This window comes from Peromyscus californicus, unplaced genomic scaffold (genome assembly GCF_007827085.1).
Source record: "Peromyscus californicus insignis strain IS unplaced genomic scaffold, ASM782708v3 Scaffold_3__1_contigs__length_106647218, whole genome shotgun sequence".
NCBI lineage: Eukaryota > Metazoa > Chordata > Mammalia > Rodentia > Cricetidae > Peromyscus > Peromyscus californicus.
Window position 1 is genome coordinate 7,147,700 of NW_026294551.1, and position 13,998 is coordinate 7,161,697.

General features: G+C 52.2%; 1 protein-coding gene across 1 annotated transcript; it reads right to left on the reverse strand.

Moving 5' to 3' along the window:
* Positions 1-363: 363 nt before the first annotated feature.
* Otop3 (otopetrin 3) lies at positions 364-12,343 on the reverse strand. The gene is made up of 7 exons (XM_052756215.1): positions 12,325-12,343; positions 7,665-8,078; positions 7,437-7,573; positions 6,388-6,446; positions 6,001-6,119; positions 2,318-3,132; positions 364-1,216 (listed from the first exon to the last, which is right to left on the reverse strand). The coding sequence occupies exons 1-7, from the start codon at positions 12,341-12,343 to the stop codon at positions 1,046-1,048; spliced, it is 1,734 nt and encodes a 577-aa protein (XP_052612175.1). The 3' UTR covers positions 364-1,045.
* Positions 12,344-13,998: the final 1,655 nt, after the last annotated feature.

Below are 13,998 nucleotides of genomic sequence, written 5' to 3' on the forward strand. Positions count from 1 at the left end.
AGGGGGCCTGGTTTGACAGTGTGTGGCTTAACAGTTTGTGGCTTCATGGGAGCAGGGGGATTCCGGGAAGGGCAGAGCCTTGGTTGCAGGGCCAGGGCCACACTCTTTGGGCCTCGCCCTGCACCTATTTGTTCTGGGCTCAGAGAGAGGGATGGAGCGCTGGTGTTACCTGCTTGCTCACCTTCCTGCCCCACCCAGGGGCTCCGAGGACCAGGCAGGCCTGGGCACTGGGCAGGCAGAGGCCGCAGTGACCACCCATAGTGAGCCAGTTGCAAAAATGTCCCTGAGGCTCTGTTCCAAGAGACGGTGCTGGCAAAGGGTGGAGGTCAGGGTCATACAAGCCTAGACTCATCTCTTCCTGCTTCTGTCCATGGATCAGACAGAGAATATCTGGTGTAGACCACTCCTGGCTGAGGAACAGGACTGTCTTGCTTGAGAGGACCATTCTTCTCACCACACCTGGAGTGGCAGTTCTGTCCCCAGGAACAAATGCCACAGAGACGGAAGGGAATCGATCAAACAAACAGGGTTTATGGAAGCAGGGGAGAGCTGTTGAGCCCTGCCTGGCAGCTAATTAATGAGCTCATTAGGAGCCGGAGTGTTTGGGGAGAGGGGCAGGGCTGCCTGCCAAGCTTTGAGTGCTGGGTTCTGAGCTCCCAGTACGAGTCCTGAGCCTCCAGGATGTCCAGCAGCCCCTTCCACAGGATGAATCAGCCCCCTCCCAGCCCCCAGACTCCATGATTTCACACTGACCCTCACAGATAGTAGCCTTGGCCAGTCACCTGGGTACATCCTTAATTACACGGACTGTTTTGAAGAGGCTCTGTGAAGGGTTGTGCTCAGGCTCTCCTTCCAAGCCCTGACCTTGGTTTTGAGCTCCAGGCAGTACCCTCTCTCTCAGTCAGGCTGAAGAAAGGTCACTTTGGGAACCTCAGGCAGGTTTCTGCACCTCCGTGATGTGATGATGTGTCTGCCCAGATAGGCCACGCTTCCTTTTCTGTCTTGGCACTTTGGGGGTTCTGCTGTGGCTGATTTCATTGAGCCCTCAGGCCCCCAGGTAGACTTCCACCAGTCCCCCAACAGAGTGCATTCGGTAGAAGACCCCCAGAGGCAGGCCAAAGTTGACAATGGTGAACCAGGTCCTGTAGCCGTAAAAATCCTTTTCCAGCCCATTCTCAAACTCAGGGTGTATGCCAAATGCAGGCATCATCCACAGCTGGGGAGAGAGAGGAGGCTGCTGGGTGAGGAAGGGGCTCTCCCAAATCTTAAGATGCTCGGCTCATGGGAGGCTGACCTAGAACCAGCCTGCTCATACTCCATCATCCTGGGGCTTTCAGAGCGAGGTCCCCAGCCCTGGTGTCCTTCTTACCTTGGCCACCTTGGCTTGCCTGAAGCTAGGCTGAACCCCAGAGGGCTGCCTTAGACATGACGTTTGGCAGGACCTCCCAGCCAGCTATCTATGCTGCCAAGTTGGATGGTTTGTGCCCTAAGCCCCAAGCTGAGGCTTTACTATTTCTGATAGTTACAGCCACCTGCATCTCCCCCCCCCCCACCCCTCCTGTGAGAATTCTACACATTTGCCAAAGCCCAGATCAACCTTATCCACCTTCCAGAAACACGCATTGGCTCTTGGGACACAGGCTTCTGACTCTGAACTCCTGATGTAGTTCAAAGCCAATTTATCACTTCTTCTCTGCATAGACCAGCTGTTTCACATCTGGGCTGTGTTGTCAGTGCTTTTAGAGGTTTGGAGCTAAACAACCCTGAGTTGTCCCATATCTGCCACTTACAGGCTGTGAGAGCTGGGACTGAGCAGACAACATATGCTTCAATTTGTCCAAGGGGGTGGGGTGGGGGGATGGACAGTAACAATGCCTGTCATTTGGAGGTGCTGTGATGATTCAAGAAGATGTGGAGCTAGTGCATGGACCTTTGGGCCTGCGACTTAGCAGCCACCAGAAGCTAAGAGATCAATGCCGACCTCCAATTCCTCTAGGGATTAATAGAAAATAAATAGTTCTGGGCTGCTCTTTTGGCCAAATTCAATGGATGATGAATTCAGCGGTCATTTTCTAACAGGCTCCTTCTCCATCAAGACTGAAAGCTTCTGGGGTTCAGAATCACACACATTTGTATAGAGGGCTTTGCTACATGCTGAGCACATTAACTCATGCTAGGCAGCTTGCAGGGAGCTGCTGGAAATATTCCTGGCTCTCAAGCAGCATCAAGCTAGCTAGAGATGAGTGACTCCCTAAGTAAGGGACTCTGGGTCCATACACCACCCCCATGCCCCAGGAGTTTCTGCTCAGATACTCACCGTGATATTGCAGAGGATGAGGAAGAGCGAAATCTCCTTGAGCATCCTTCGTTTCCAGTTGAGGTGGCTGTAGGAGTGGATGTAAGCCCTCGAGGCTCTCCGTAGGTCTTGGCCCAGGTCCCGCAGGGAACCTCTGCGGGGCAGCTCAGCATCCTGCTTCCCCATCACATCGGGGAGCACAGGCTCCCAGAGGGGGCGGCGGTGCAGGCCCTCGATGATGAAGAGGTTCTGGGTGATATGCTGCAGGATAAGCAGCAATGAGTAGGCCAGGATGAGCTGGTTGAGCAGTTCGTGTGGCTGGGTGGCCACAATAGCCACGATGGAGAAGTAAGCGATGCCCATCTGGCCCAGCGCAGCGCCCATCAACAGCACCACATCCAGGCTGCGGGTGGGGTTCTTGAGTGTGTCCAGTTCTCGCTCCTCCAGCCGGTGCATGGCTGTGCCTGCCAGGCACGCCAGGCTCATGGCGGGCAGCACAACCACATAGAATGCATAGTAGAGGGTAAAGTACTGGCGGGCGATGTCAGGGCCACTTGCCTCGATCTGGAAGAGCACAAAGACGCACACACCAGCCACAAGTGCCAAAAGGCCCAGCAGTGGACCAAAGATGGCCCCGTGCAGGCGGAAGGGTGGTCTGTTGGGATGGGCACCTGAGTGGGCTGCCAGGCGGCGGCCCACGTTCTTCCACATCACGAAGAGCACCGCGCAGCAGATGAGGCAGTACTCGGTGCTGAAGGGGTAGAGCATCAGGTAGCCCTTCTGGAAGACCTCGCACACCGTGGCATTGAGGCACATACAAGTGTTGGTCTCGTTACCTGAGAGGGGGCAGGACAGGAAGATACAGCTTCGCAGGCAGGCCCTGCACTGAGAAACCTAAGTGGCACGATCACTCTCACCCACTTTCTGGAGCATACTGGATCTGGACAGGACCCAGCCAGATGTTTGTTTTACAGATGTGGAAACATTCGAGGCTGGAGCATAGAGATTGGAAATCATGAAATGATTACTCTTTTACAAAGGGATTCAAGACTCTAGGTGCCAAACTTTTATAAAACATTTCAGTCAGATATGCCCAAGCATCACCTCCACATATTGCTTGGTTGGCAGAGCAAACCCATCATTTGCAATAAGAAATTGGGCTGCCACACCTGAATGCAGTGACCAGCCTCAGCAGGACATACTGGGGTAATTAGAAGTCAGCGCTTCTGGATGAGTGCATGGTGTCATTCACTGGGTGCCAAAATGCTTGAGCTGAATCCAAGTCAGACTTTGGGCTGTATGTACATCCAGTTCTAGGAAAAGCAGGAAAGTGGGAAGGAGCTAAATGCTACCACTGGGAAGTAACTGAAAAACCTCAAGGTCATTTTAAAAAAGAATCTTTACCAGAGGCTGGAGAGATGACTCAGTGGACTGTTTCTGCAGAGGACCCAGGTTCGGCTCTCAGCACCCACATCAGGTGCTCACAGCCACCTGTAACTCCAGTTCCTAGGAATCTGATGCCCCACTGCCTCTGCAGACACCCACACTTATGTGCACAGTCTCTCTCTCTCTCTCTCTCTCTCTCTCTCTCTCTCTCTCTCTCTCTCTGTCTCTCTCTCTCTCACACACAGAGCCACACACAATAATATTTAATTAAGAATAAAATAAATTATTAGAAAAAATAGAATCTTAGCTGGGCAATGGTGGTGCACGCCTTTAATCCCAGCACTCGGGAGGCAGAGGCAGGTGGATTTCTGTGATTTTGAGGCCCAGCCTCGTCTATAGAGTGAGTTCCAGGACAGGCAGGACTGTTTCACAGAAAAACCCTGTCTTGAAAACCAAGACCAAAACCAAAACAAAACAAAAAGAATCCTAACCAAAATGCCAGGTGTAGTGACACACACCTGTAATCCCAGAGCTTGGGAGACCAAGGCAGAAGGATCTCAAGTTCAATGCCAGTCTGGGCTACATAGTTAAACTCTGTTTCAGAAAGTCAAGGTTAGGAATGTGGCTCTGTGGTAAATCTCTTGCCTAACATAAGACTCTGAGTTTGAACCCCTATACTGCAAAAACCACAAACAAACGAACAAACAAGAACTTTAGCTTGAAATAGCAGCTCACACCTGTAATCTCAACACTTGGGAAGCTGAGGCAGAATGATCAGGAATTTGGGGCTAGCCTTGACTAACTTGTCTCAAAAAATGTAACCACTATATTGTATATTTTTGTATATTTGGGGTGTGTGTGTGTGTGTGTGTGTGTGTGTGTGTGTGTGTGTGTGTGTGTAGGCTTGGTGTTGATTTGCCTTCCTTAATTGCTTCTCCACCTAATGTTATGAAACAGGGTCTCTCATTGAACCTAGAGCTCAGTGTTTTGGCTAAACTGACTGGCCATTGAGCCCCTGGAATTGTCCAATAATAATAAACTGAAACTGTGGGTGTGGCTCAGTGGTAGAGTGCTTTCCCAGCATGAATGAGGCTCTGTTCCAACCCCTAGCCGCAGACATACAAACACACATCCATGATGTCACTTGACCAAAGCTCCCTCTTTGCACTTTTTGTGCAAAGTGCAAACAGAATATAAGGATGGCCACACATACAGACGTGCCATGATTCATGCGCTGGGTGTGTGAATGCATGAGAGCTGGTACACACAGGTCATGATGCCACCTGTGGGTGGGGCAGACACATGGGTGTGGCTGAATCCCACAGACTGCAAGCTCCCCTTGTGGATTTATGGAATGTTGCTTCAAAGGGCGGACTATACAGGCACAGGATTGGCCAGATGGGATGATCTAGGGAGAGCTGTCTACCCACAAGTCTCCTCTCCCTCCTGGTATGTTTAGATATTAAGATTACATTAGGACAGCGTTCCTTTCAGCCCCAAAGGCTTTTTAGTCTCTTACAAGTAAAATACAAATATCATGGGTGGGTGCATGCCTGAAAGACTTCTCAGTGACCAACTCAGCCAGGATTAGTGGCTGGCTTGCTGATGGCCACATGGCTACAGGGAGTAGGGCAACAGGTACCAGTCCCTGATGGAGCACGAAGGGGACCACTGACACAATGAACCGTGTGTGTGTGTGTGTGTGTGTGTGTGTGTGTGTGTGTGTGTGTGTATGAGCACATAGAGACCAGAAGACACCCAAGAGGGTGTTGTCCCTTAGGAGGTATCTGCTTTGGTTTTTTGAGACAGTCTCATTCATCAATTAGTTCATCAATTAGTCTGGCTGGCCAGTAAGCCCTAGGGATTGATATGTCAGGCCATGCATGACCTTTTATTTTTAAAGAGAGGATCTCACTGTGTAGCCCTAGCTGGCTTGGAACTCACTATGTAGACCAGGCTGTCCTTGAACTCACAGAACTGCCTGCTTCTGCTTCCCAAGCACTGTGGGGATTAAAGGGGTGTGCCACCATGCCTGGCTCTGCCTAGCTTTTTAAATGTGAGCTCCTAGGGACCAAACTCAGGTCTCTGTGCTTCTGCGACAAGCACTTTATAGACTGAGCCATCTCTACGGCCCACACTTTTTAGTTTAACAGTGACCTGGCCTTGAGTGTGCTCCCAACTTCAAACTGTGTGTGCTTCCCCAGTTTGTGTGTGTGTGTGTGTGTGTGTGTGTGTGTGTGTGTGTGTGTGTGTGTGGGTATGTGCGCGCGCACATGTAAATGTGATGGGGGAGTGGGAGGTTCTGGTCCCCTCTGTACCTGAGAACTTTTCCATGAGGGCGTCCAGCTCAGCCTCAATCTCACGGTGCATGGAGTCATTGGTCACAGCCAAAATCCACAGCAGCAGGTTTGTGGCCAGGGTCAGCATGAGGCCACACCTGGAGGGAGGACCACACTCTGCTCACACACACAGCTTACACAGCCTGAATAGTTCCCAGGGCCCCAACCTCACCATTCACTGCTGTTGGGGTGAACACGCAGACTCAGAAGCAGATCTCAAGTGGTGATAGGATTTTAGGAATCCTTAGGGGTCACTTGGGATGTATACCATGCTAACCCACAACTTCAGGCTCCTCCTGTCTGGGGAAACTGGAGGGTGGTGGAAACAGAGAGCCCCAGGAGACTCCAGCTGGGGGGGCATCTTACCTGGTGAAGTTGGTCTGCACCTGAACACAATCTTTGCAGTGTCTCCAGAGCACCCATGTCTGAAAGAGAGAGGGTCTTGAGCCCAGGTGCTAGTGGTGTGGTGGTATATAGTGTGAGCACCTCAGGGGTGTGTGTGTGTGTGTGTGTGTGTGTGTGTGTGTGTGTGTGTGTGTGTGCAGTGGAGGAGCCCATAGGAAGCCTGGTTGGAATCCTGGCTCTGCCATTTCCTTTTTCTGTGTGGTGATGGGCCAGGGGTAAACATCCCTGTGCTGCAGCTTGCTCAGCTGTGAAAAGGGGCTCCATCGCCACTGCTTGGGGACGGGGAGAAACCTACTTGGTGAGGGAAGGAAGGGTGGTGTAAATATAGCACAGCAGAGGCTCAACAAGATGGAGAGGTGGGGAGGGGTATCTGGGAGCTGGGTTTAAGAATATGCAGGCACTTGAGCGGTGGTGGCGCACGCCTTTAATCCCAGCACTCAGGAGGCAGAGCCAGGAGCATCTCAGTGAGTTCGAGGCCAGCCTGGGCTACAGAGTGAGTTCCAGGACAGGTACCAAAACTACACAGAGAAACCCTGTCTCGAAAGATGGGCGGTGGTGGCGCATGCCTTCAATCCCAGCACTCAGGAGGTAGAGGCAGGCGGATCTCTGTGAGTTCAAGGCCAGCCTGAACTACAGAGTGAGTTCCAGGAAAGGCGCAAAGCTACACAGAGAAATCCTGTCACAAAAAAAATAAATAAATAAAAGATAAAGAAACCCTGTGGGGGGGGGACAAGCAAGCAAACAAACAAAAAACCCAACAACAACAACAAAAGAATATGCAGGCACATATAGGCAAATGTGTTTATAGGTGTCTACATCTGGGAGACAGGTATGTGTGGAGGCGCACATGTGCAGAAGAGCTTTGTATGGGTGTGGATACATGGAGGTGGGTTATGATTGGTGTGTGTCCACACCGTGGGGCTTGGAGACATTAGCTATGTGGCTGGTTTTAGTATAGGTTGGGTGGTATGTGTGTTCCCAGAGGTATGGGGATGTGAGAGACCCATCACCTGGACACTCATGAAGATGATCTCAATGACTGGAAAGATGAGTTCCACTTCGGACTTGCAGTGAATGTGGCTCACATCATAGCCTATGCGAAATACATTCAGGCAGATGGTACAGCTACCGAAGAGCACCAGGGAACCTGGCCAGGAGAGGATGGGCAGGTGGGCACCCGCTCCTGAACGGGTTCTCCTTCCCCGGCCCTCTCCATGCTCCTAGCACCGAGCACTCACCCCTCACCCAGATGGGTCCTGCGTGAGGGTCACGGTACAGCACCGCGTGGGGCTTCCGTGAGGTGCCCACCATGTAGTAGAGGAGCCATAACAGAGAGAGGACCTTCAGTGCGGCCAGCAGGATCCACACATCACCCAGAGTGACAGCCACATTGTTGAAGATCATGCTACAGATGAATGCCCCACCCAGAAATACCACATTGAGGGCCAGGAGCCCGGAGAAAAGCTGCCCAGCCTTCTGGGCCTGTCGGTCTTTCCTCAACAGCAGGGAGAAATTCCTTGCTAGCCAGGACTTCTGCTTTGGAGGGCGTGGGGGCCCTGTGTGCATGGTTGCCATGTCTGCTTGGTCATAGGTAGATGCTACTTCAGTGGTAGTTGCTTCTGAAGATGACATGGGTGCAACCTGAGCAGGGGCTGGAGAGGAAGACAGAGTAAATAGATCAGCTGACAAGGAGACCCGGGTTGGAGCCCACCGCAGTTCCTAACCTGTGTGATGAGAGCATACTCTGGAACCCTTCTAGTTGGGACACTGGAGCCGCCCCATATCCCTTATGGGACCCAAGGTTGAGACAGACCAAGATAGATACAGAAGTCCTTCAGGCTGCACATGAGCGTAAAGGGTTGTTTTGAATCCATTGAGAGCCACCTTCCCCTCCCCACCCATGACTGGGCCTCCTCACTTCGCAACTCAATGCCTCATCCTGACCTGGGATAATGGTTTTGTCCAGGCAGCAAGGGTCACTTGAGTACTGCCCTGTCACCGGGCATTTTTTCAGAGCTGGAACTTTTCACCAGCAAAAGTCAGTGTGAACCTGCTAGTTTATAGAGAAATTCCACTCATGAAAGTCAGGAGAGCAGGGGCTGTCTCCCTGACTGTAGGGTGTGAGTGCATACAGGGTAGTGTTGAGAAGGGTCTTGAGGTTAAGTCTGGGCTTGGTGGAAAAGAATGCCGTGGTCTGGAATAATACTCTATTAGGGGTGCACTGGAGTATTTGTAGGTACAGGCAAGGTCTAGACGACACCCATTGGGTTCACAGTAGAGTTTCTTCTGGGGGAGAAATGAAGGGAGTTGAAGAGAGAGAGTTCCCTCTAGCTTCAGTGTTCTTAAATAAATTTAAAAAAAGTGGTCAGGCAGTGGTGGCGCACGCCTTTAATCCCAACACTCAGGAGGCAGAGACAGGTGGGTCTCTGTGAGTTCGAGGCTAGCCTGATCTACAAAGTGAGATCCAGGACAGCCAGTGCTACACAAAGAAACCCTGTCTCAAAAAAACAACAACAAAAATGACCAATATAACTAAAATGTATCTTTTTTAAAAAAAATAGACTTATTTATAATGTATATGAGTGCTCTATCTGCATGATGCCCTCCTATGCCAGAAGATGGTTGTGAGCCACCATGTGGTTGCTGGGAATTGAACTCAGGACCTCTGGAAGAGCAGCCAGTGCTCTTAACCACTGAGTCATCTCTCCAGCCCCACTAAAATGTATCTTAAAACTCATGAAAGGTTTGGAGGAAAAGCTCTGTGATTGATTTGCCAAGTCTGCCTTGTGGATGGGATGGGAAGGATCAGTATGAACGCCATGCACTTGACTTTAACTGCCCCAACTTCTATCTACCCTACTCTACTCCCGGCTGTCCTATGAATGTGCAGGAGGACACCGTCTCCAGCCCGCTCTTTCCCTGAGTGTCTCTTGCCATTTCCTTGCTCATCTGAAGCTTTCTCTCGGGCCACTCACTGTCACCACTTGCTTGGTCCACCCGGTAGTTGTAGTGCTGTCCCTTCAGACTGCTTTGGGCACTGCTCCTCCCCAGTGTGCTCCCTACTCCACTGCCCCAAAGGCCCTCGTGGAGCTCCTGCCTCCGGGCATTCTGGCCTCAGCACTCCGAGTTCCTACTGACCCATCTCCTGATCCCAGGGGGGTTCTGTACGCACATCTCTTAGCAGAGAGCTGGACTTCGTCTTTGCTTTTGTCCAGACTATGCACGCCATCAGACCCCAAGCCTGTCCATTCCAGCTCCCACACTGCCTGCCTTTGGCCTTCCTCCTTTCCTTCATCTTCTCTCCCTCTTGGTTTCTCTCTTGTTAGCTTGCTTTCTTTATAGTCTGGCTCTGTAGCTCAAGCTGGCCTTGAACTCTCAATTTTCCTGCCTCTGCCTCCCACGTGCTGGGATTACATATACCTGCACCTACCTGCACCTCTATGCCTGCCTGGCTACTTAGATGAACCGCTCCTCTAGTCTGGAGCCCATCTAGTCTCTCCTGACTGGCTTCCTGCTCACGGTGCCTGTCTCCCCTGAGAGTCCTGCAAAGACAGCCAGTTGCCCTCAGTCTAAAGTCCAAGGCGACGGGGCCTTACTGAGTGGAATGAGACAGTGTGTGCTAACGAGGGCCTGGGGCACACAGTGCTCTAGGAAGAGGGGGGCTGCTGCTGCTGCTGCTTCCTGCTCCTGCCTTCACTCACCTCCCCAGCCCCCACTGCTCTCCCCATGGGCAGCAGCATCCTGCTAGAGTTCCCAGAATGCTCTTGCTTACCTTCCTATCTTTGCCCATGCCCCCATCCTTTGCCTATGATTCCCTCCCTCTTGCTCTTTGGTGACTCCAGCTGGTCCTTTAGGACTCGCCCAGGCTTGGTGAGGGTCCCTTCTGGCCACTCACCAGCATCCCTTGCTCAATGCATTGCCTAGCATGCTCTATCTTCATTAAGGAACTTTGCTCTGTCTGTCCCTCAAGACCCTACTAGGAAAGCCTCGCCACACTGCCCCTCACTACAGCCTCTCTGAGGCCCTATTTCCCCACATGCACCCTGAGCAATACTGAGAACTGAGAACTTCTGATGTTCTCTATTGGACAGTGAAGCACTAAACTTTGAACCCCTTTCAGGAATTTATAAACAAGTTTCTCTCCTTTGACAGTCCATCCTTGGGAACAATTCTACACCCTCCCTGTCCAGTCCCTGGCCACACCCCGAGCTCCTCATATCCACTCAAACCTAAATAGAGGACTCCATGTTTTCTGTGTGGTCTCTTGACTCCCTCTTACGTACTTTCTCTCTTCCTGCCAGCTCCCACCAGTGACCCTCACCCAGCCTCTTCACCAGGAAGCCTTCCCTCTGCCCAAGCAGACATGTGGCTACTATGTCAGGCCACTCCTCTGCTGAGCATGAGTGTGCACCATCCAGGGCGGTTCCCTCAAGATCTGGGACTCCTCCAGGGCAGAGACGGGGTCCTGTCCCACTCACCTCTCCAAATCTAGCACAGTCCTAAAACCCAGCCAATGTATGCCCTGGACCCTGGCTTTTTCTTGAGGGGGATTTCAGCACTAGAGCTGTGAACAGAGACCCTACCCCTTAACCCTTTCCATCCTGGTGCAGGTGAGGAGGCGGCCCAGATGGTTATCTTTTTACCTCTCTCACCCAGGTTGAGCAAGGTAAGGCTCCCAGGACACCTCCCTGCTCCTTTTCTGCCAGCTCTGGTGGCTCCACCTCATCTTCTCCACAGTCTGCCCTCCCTTCCCCACTCCCTACTGATCAATAGCCCAGATGGCATTTAGCATCTCTGTGATCGTGGCCAAGCTACTTAGTTTCTCTGGTCAGTGTCCTTGTCCATCCGTGACAAGAGCGAGCAACGATGGAATGGTAATTCCCAGTGCTCATCGCTGGCTCACACTCCATCTAGCAGTCATTCCAGAGCCTTGTGCATGCTAGGCTGGTGCAGTACCACTGAGTTACATGCCCAGCTCAACAAGTTCTGGAATGAATAAATGAAGGAATGAATACATGATACCTACCTCAGGAGTTTTGTCAGAATTTAATCATTTGATACGTGAAAATACACGAAGAGCCGTGCCTGGTTGATTTTTGTGAACTTCCCTACAGATCAAGATCCTAGAGGGACTGAAAGGTTGGAGTTTTCACTCAAACTACAAGCTTTGGGAGTGGGGGTGTGTGGAGACCCTGGAGAGCAAAGTTCCAGGTCCTCTCCCTTCAAAGGGCTTGCACTCTGACGGTTTCCCCTGCTCCCACGCCCGGGGTTCAGCGCTCCACCAGCGGTTATCAAAGGGGCGAGTATGGTTCACTGCCAGACAAGGTATTAGGGTGGACATCAAGGGGTCCCGGAGAAGAGCTAGAGCTAATGAGCTTGGAACCAACTAGAACTCCGCCACCCTTGGCACGCCTCTCACTCAGCACGACACCATTCCAAGGGAGGTCCTAGACACCAAACTGGTTTATGGGTCGCGTTCAGAGGCGGGCAATGAAAGAAGATGAACCGTCGGGGACACGGGGCCAATAGCACAGGGCCAGTTCTGCAGGCCCGGAAGCTTCAGGGATTTCGTTCCGAGCCGGGGGAGAGAGGTCCAGGCAGCCTCTTTTTTAACCGACCATCCATTCAGGTTTCTGGATTCTATTCGGTCTAGGCACCCTCTTTGGACTGTGAAGACGGACCCTTGAACCGGTATGCGCAGAGCCAGCGTTGGGGTGCTCGATACAGAGGAGACAGCTTCGGCTGCCCCACTCACTCTCCCCTCTCTTCCCAGTCCTTGTAGCCCCGGGCTCATGAACCCCACTTTGGAGCCGTGAGTGTGAGGATGGGCTTCCGGGGGAGGTTCAGTCAGCTGTCCCCGGGTCCTCAGGGGTCCCAGCTCGAGCTGAGCAGTCCTACCTGAGGTCTGCGAAGCCATCGTCGCGAGCTCCCCAACACCTGAATTGCAGCGTATCTTTCGTCCAGGTGAGGCCCCGGGAGCCCTGGGACAGAGCCTCGACGCCCTTTCCTCCCCCCGACCCCCCTGCGAGACTGCGCAGCCGCCGCTCGGGCTCCAAGGCCCATCGATTTTTCTGTTGACTTTGGGAATCTCATTAATCCCTCGTTAATTACTCCGCCAAGGGCTCGGGCACAGGACGGGCAGCCAATGGCGAGGCGGCTGGGCGGGAGGGCGTGGCAGGAGGCGGGGCGGACGCCGGCTGCAGGGTCTGAGTAGGGGCAGCACCCAAGGTGTATTGGGGTGCATTGTCCTCAGCCTTGCACCGAGAGCTTGCTGGCTTCAGGCGACACTTGCCTGTGGCGTCTGAGCTACGAACGGGACCCTCTTCTTTCCAGGTCCAGGTCGCCTCTTTTCCACACCCTACCTAGCTGACCTAGCTCCAAAGCCGCCTCTCTCCGGACCTCTCTGCCTTACATCAAACCTGAAGTCGGGTAGAAGAGACCCAAGGTGGGAGATGGGATTAGAAGGCAGGAGGGGAGGCAGTCTTTAGGGCCTTCTCTGGTCCTCCCCTTCTCCTCCCCCTCCCCTCTCCGCCTCACATCCCCACCACCCCCAGCCTCAGCCTCAAAGACCTGTGGACGCCATGCTGATGACAGAAGCCTCTCTCTTTCCTCTGATGTCTCCGTACTCTACACGTCACTATTCTCACACTCTTCTCCCAAATGCCACCACTCCCAGCACGGTCCTCAGCCTAATCCAGGTCTGGCTCTCCTTCCCTTCTGGCTGTAGGGTCTCCCTTCCAATCTCTGACTCTCACACAAAAATAACTAACTAACTAACTAACTAACTAACTAACTAACTAACTAACTAACTAACTAACTAAATAAATAAATAAATAAACGGGCTGGTGCTGGTTCCATCTCTGGGACCTATAAGGTGGGTGGAGAGAATTGATTCTGCACATTGTCCTCTGACCTCCACTGGTACACACACCACAGCAGGTGAACACACACACACACACACACACACACACACACACACACACACACACACTCACACACACACACACAGAAATTAAAATGTAATGAAAAATTAAAAATAAACAAGCTGAATGATGACACTTGTAATCACAGTACTTGAGTGGGGAGGTAAGACCATCTGGAGTTAAAGGTCATCCTTGGCTACATAGGGAGTTAGAGGCCAGCTGGACTCCATGAGACTCTGTCTCAAAAACCCAACACAACGTAACCCGAAACCAGCTCTGATCCTTCCTCCCTCCTCCACCTCTGTACACAGCTGTGGCAGAGCAGTCTTGTGGCTTTGGAGGGGTTCCTAAAGGACCCCAAGCAGAGTAAGTAATGGGTGGCCCCTGGGAGGACTCCCCCAGTTTCTCTTAAGCTGGAACCACCTCTTCTATCTACACTAAGGACTCATGCTCCTGGTGCTCCTGCGGTGTCTGAAGGAAAATGCCTGCTGCTTAGGGTTAATGGGTTTAGGTTCAGATGGACAGGAAGATTAGCTCCTGTGGTTCTGCCGCACAGGAGGGTAACAATGGCTGGCAACAATCCATTGCGTATTTCACAACAGCAAACAGAGGGACTTTGAATGCTCCCAACACACATACACGATGTTCT

What these genes read in the sequence shown, in the direction of transcription:
- Otop3 (XM_052756215.1), bottom strand. An exon ending in CCTCATGGAAAAGTTCTCAG is followed by an intron (nt 3,133 to 6,000) that starts GTACAGAGGGGA and finishes GCCCCCTCTCAG; the next exon opens with GTAACGAGACCAACACTTGT. An exon ending in TCATCCTCTGCAATATCACG is followed by an intron (nt 1,217 to 2,317) that starts GTGAGTATCTGA and finishes CTCTCTCCCCAG; the next exon opens with CTGTGGATGATGCCTGCATT.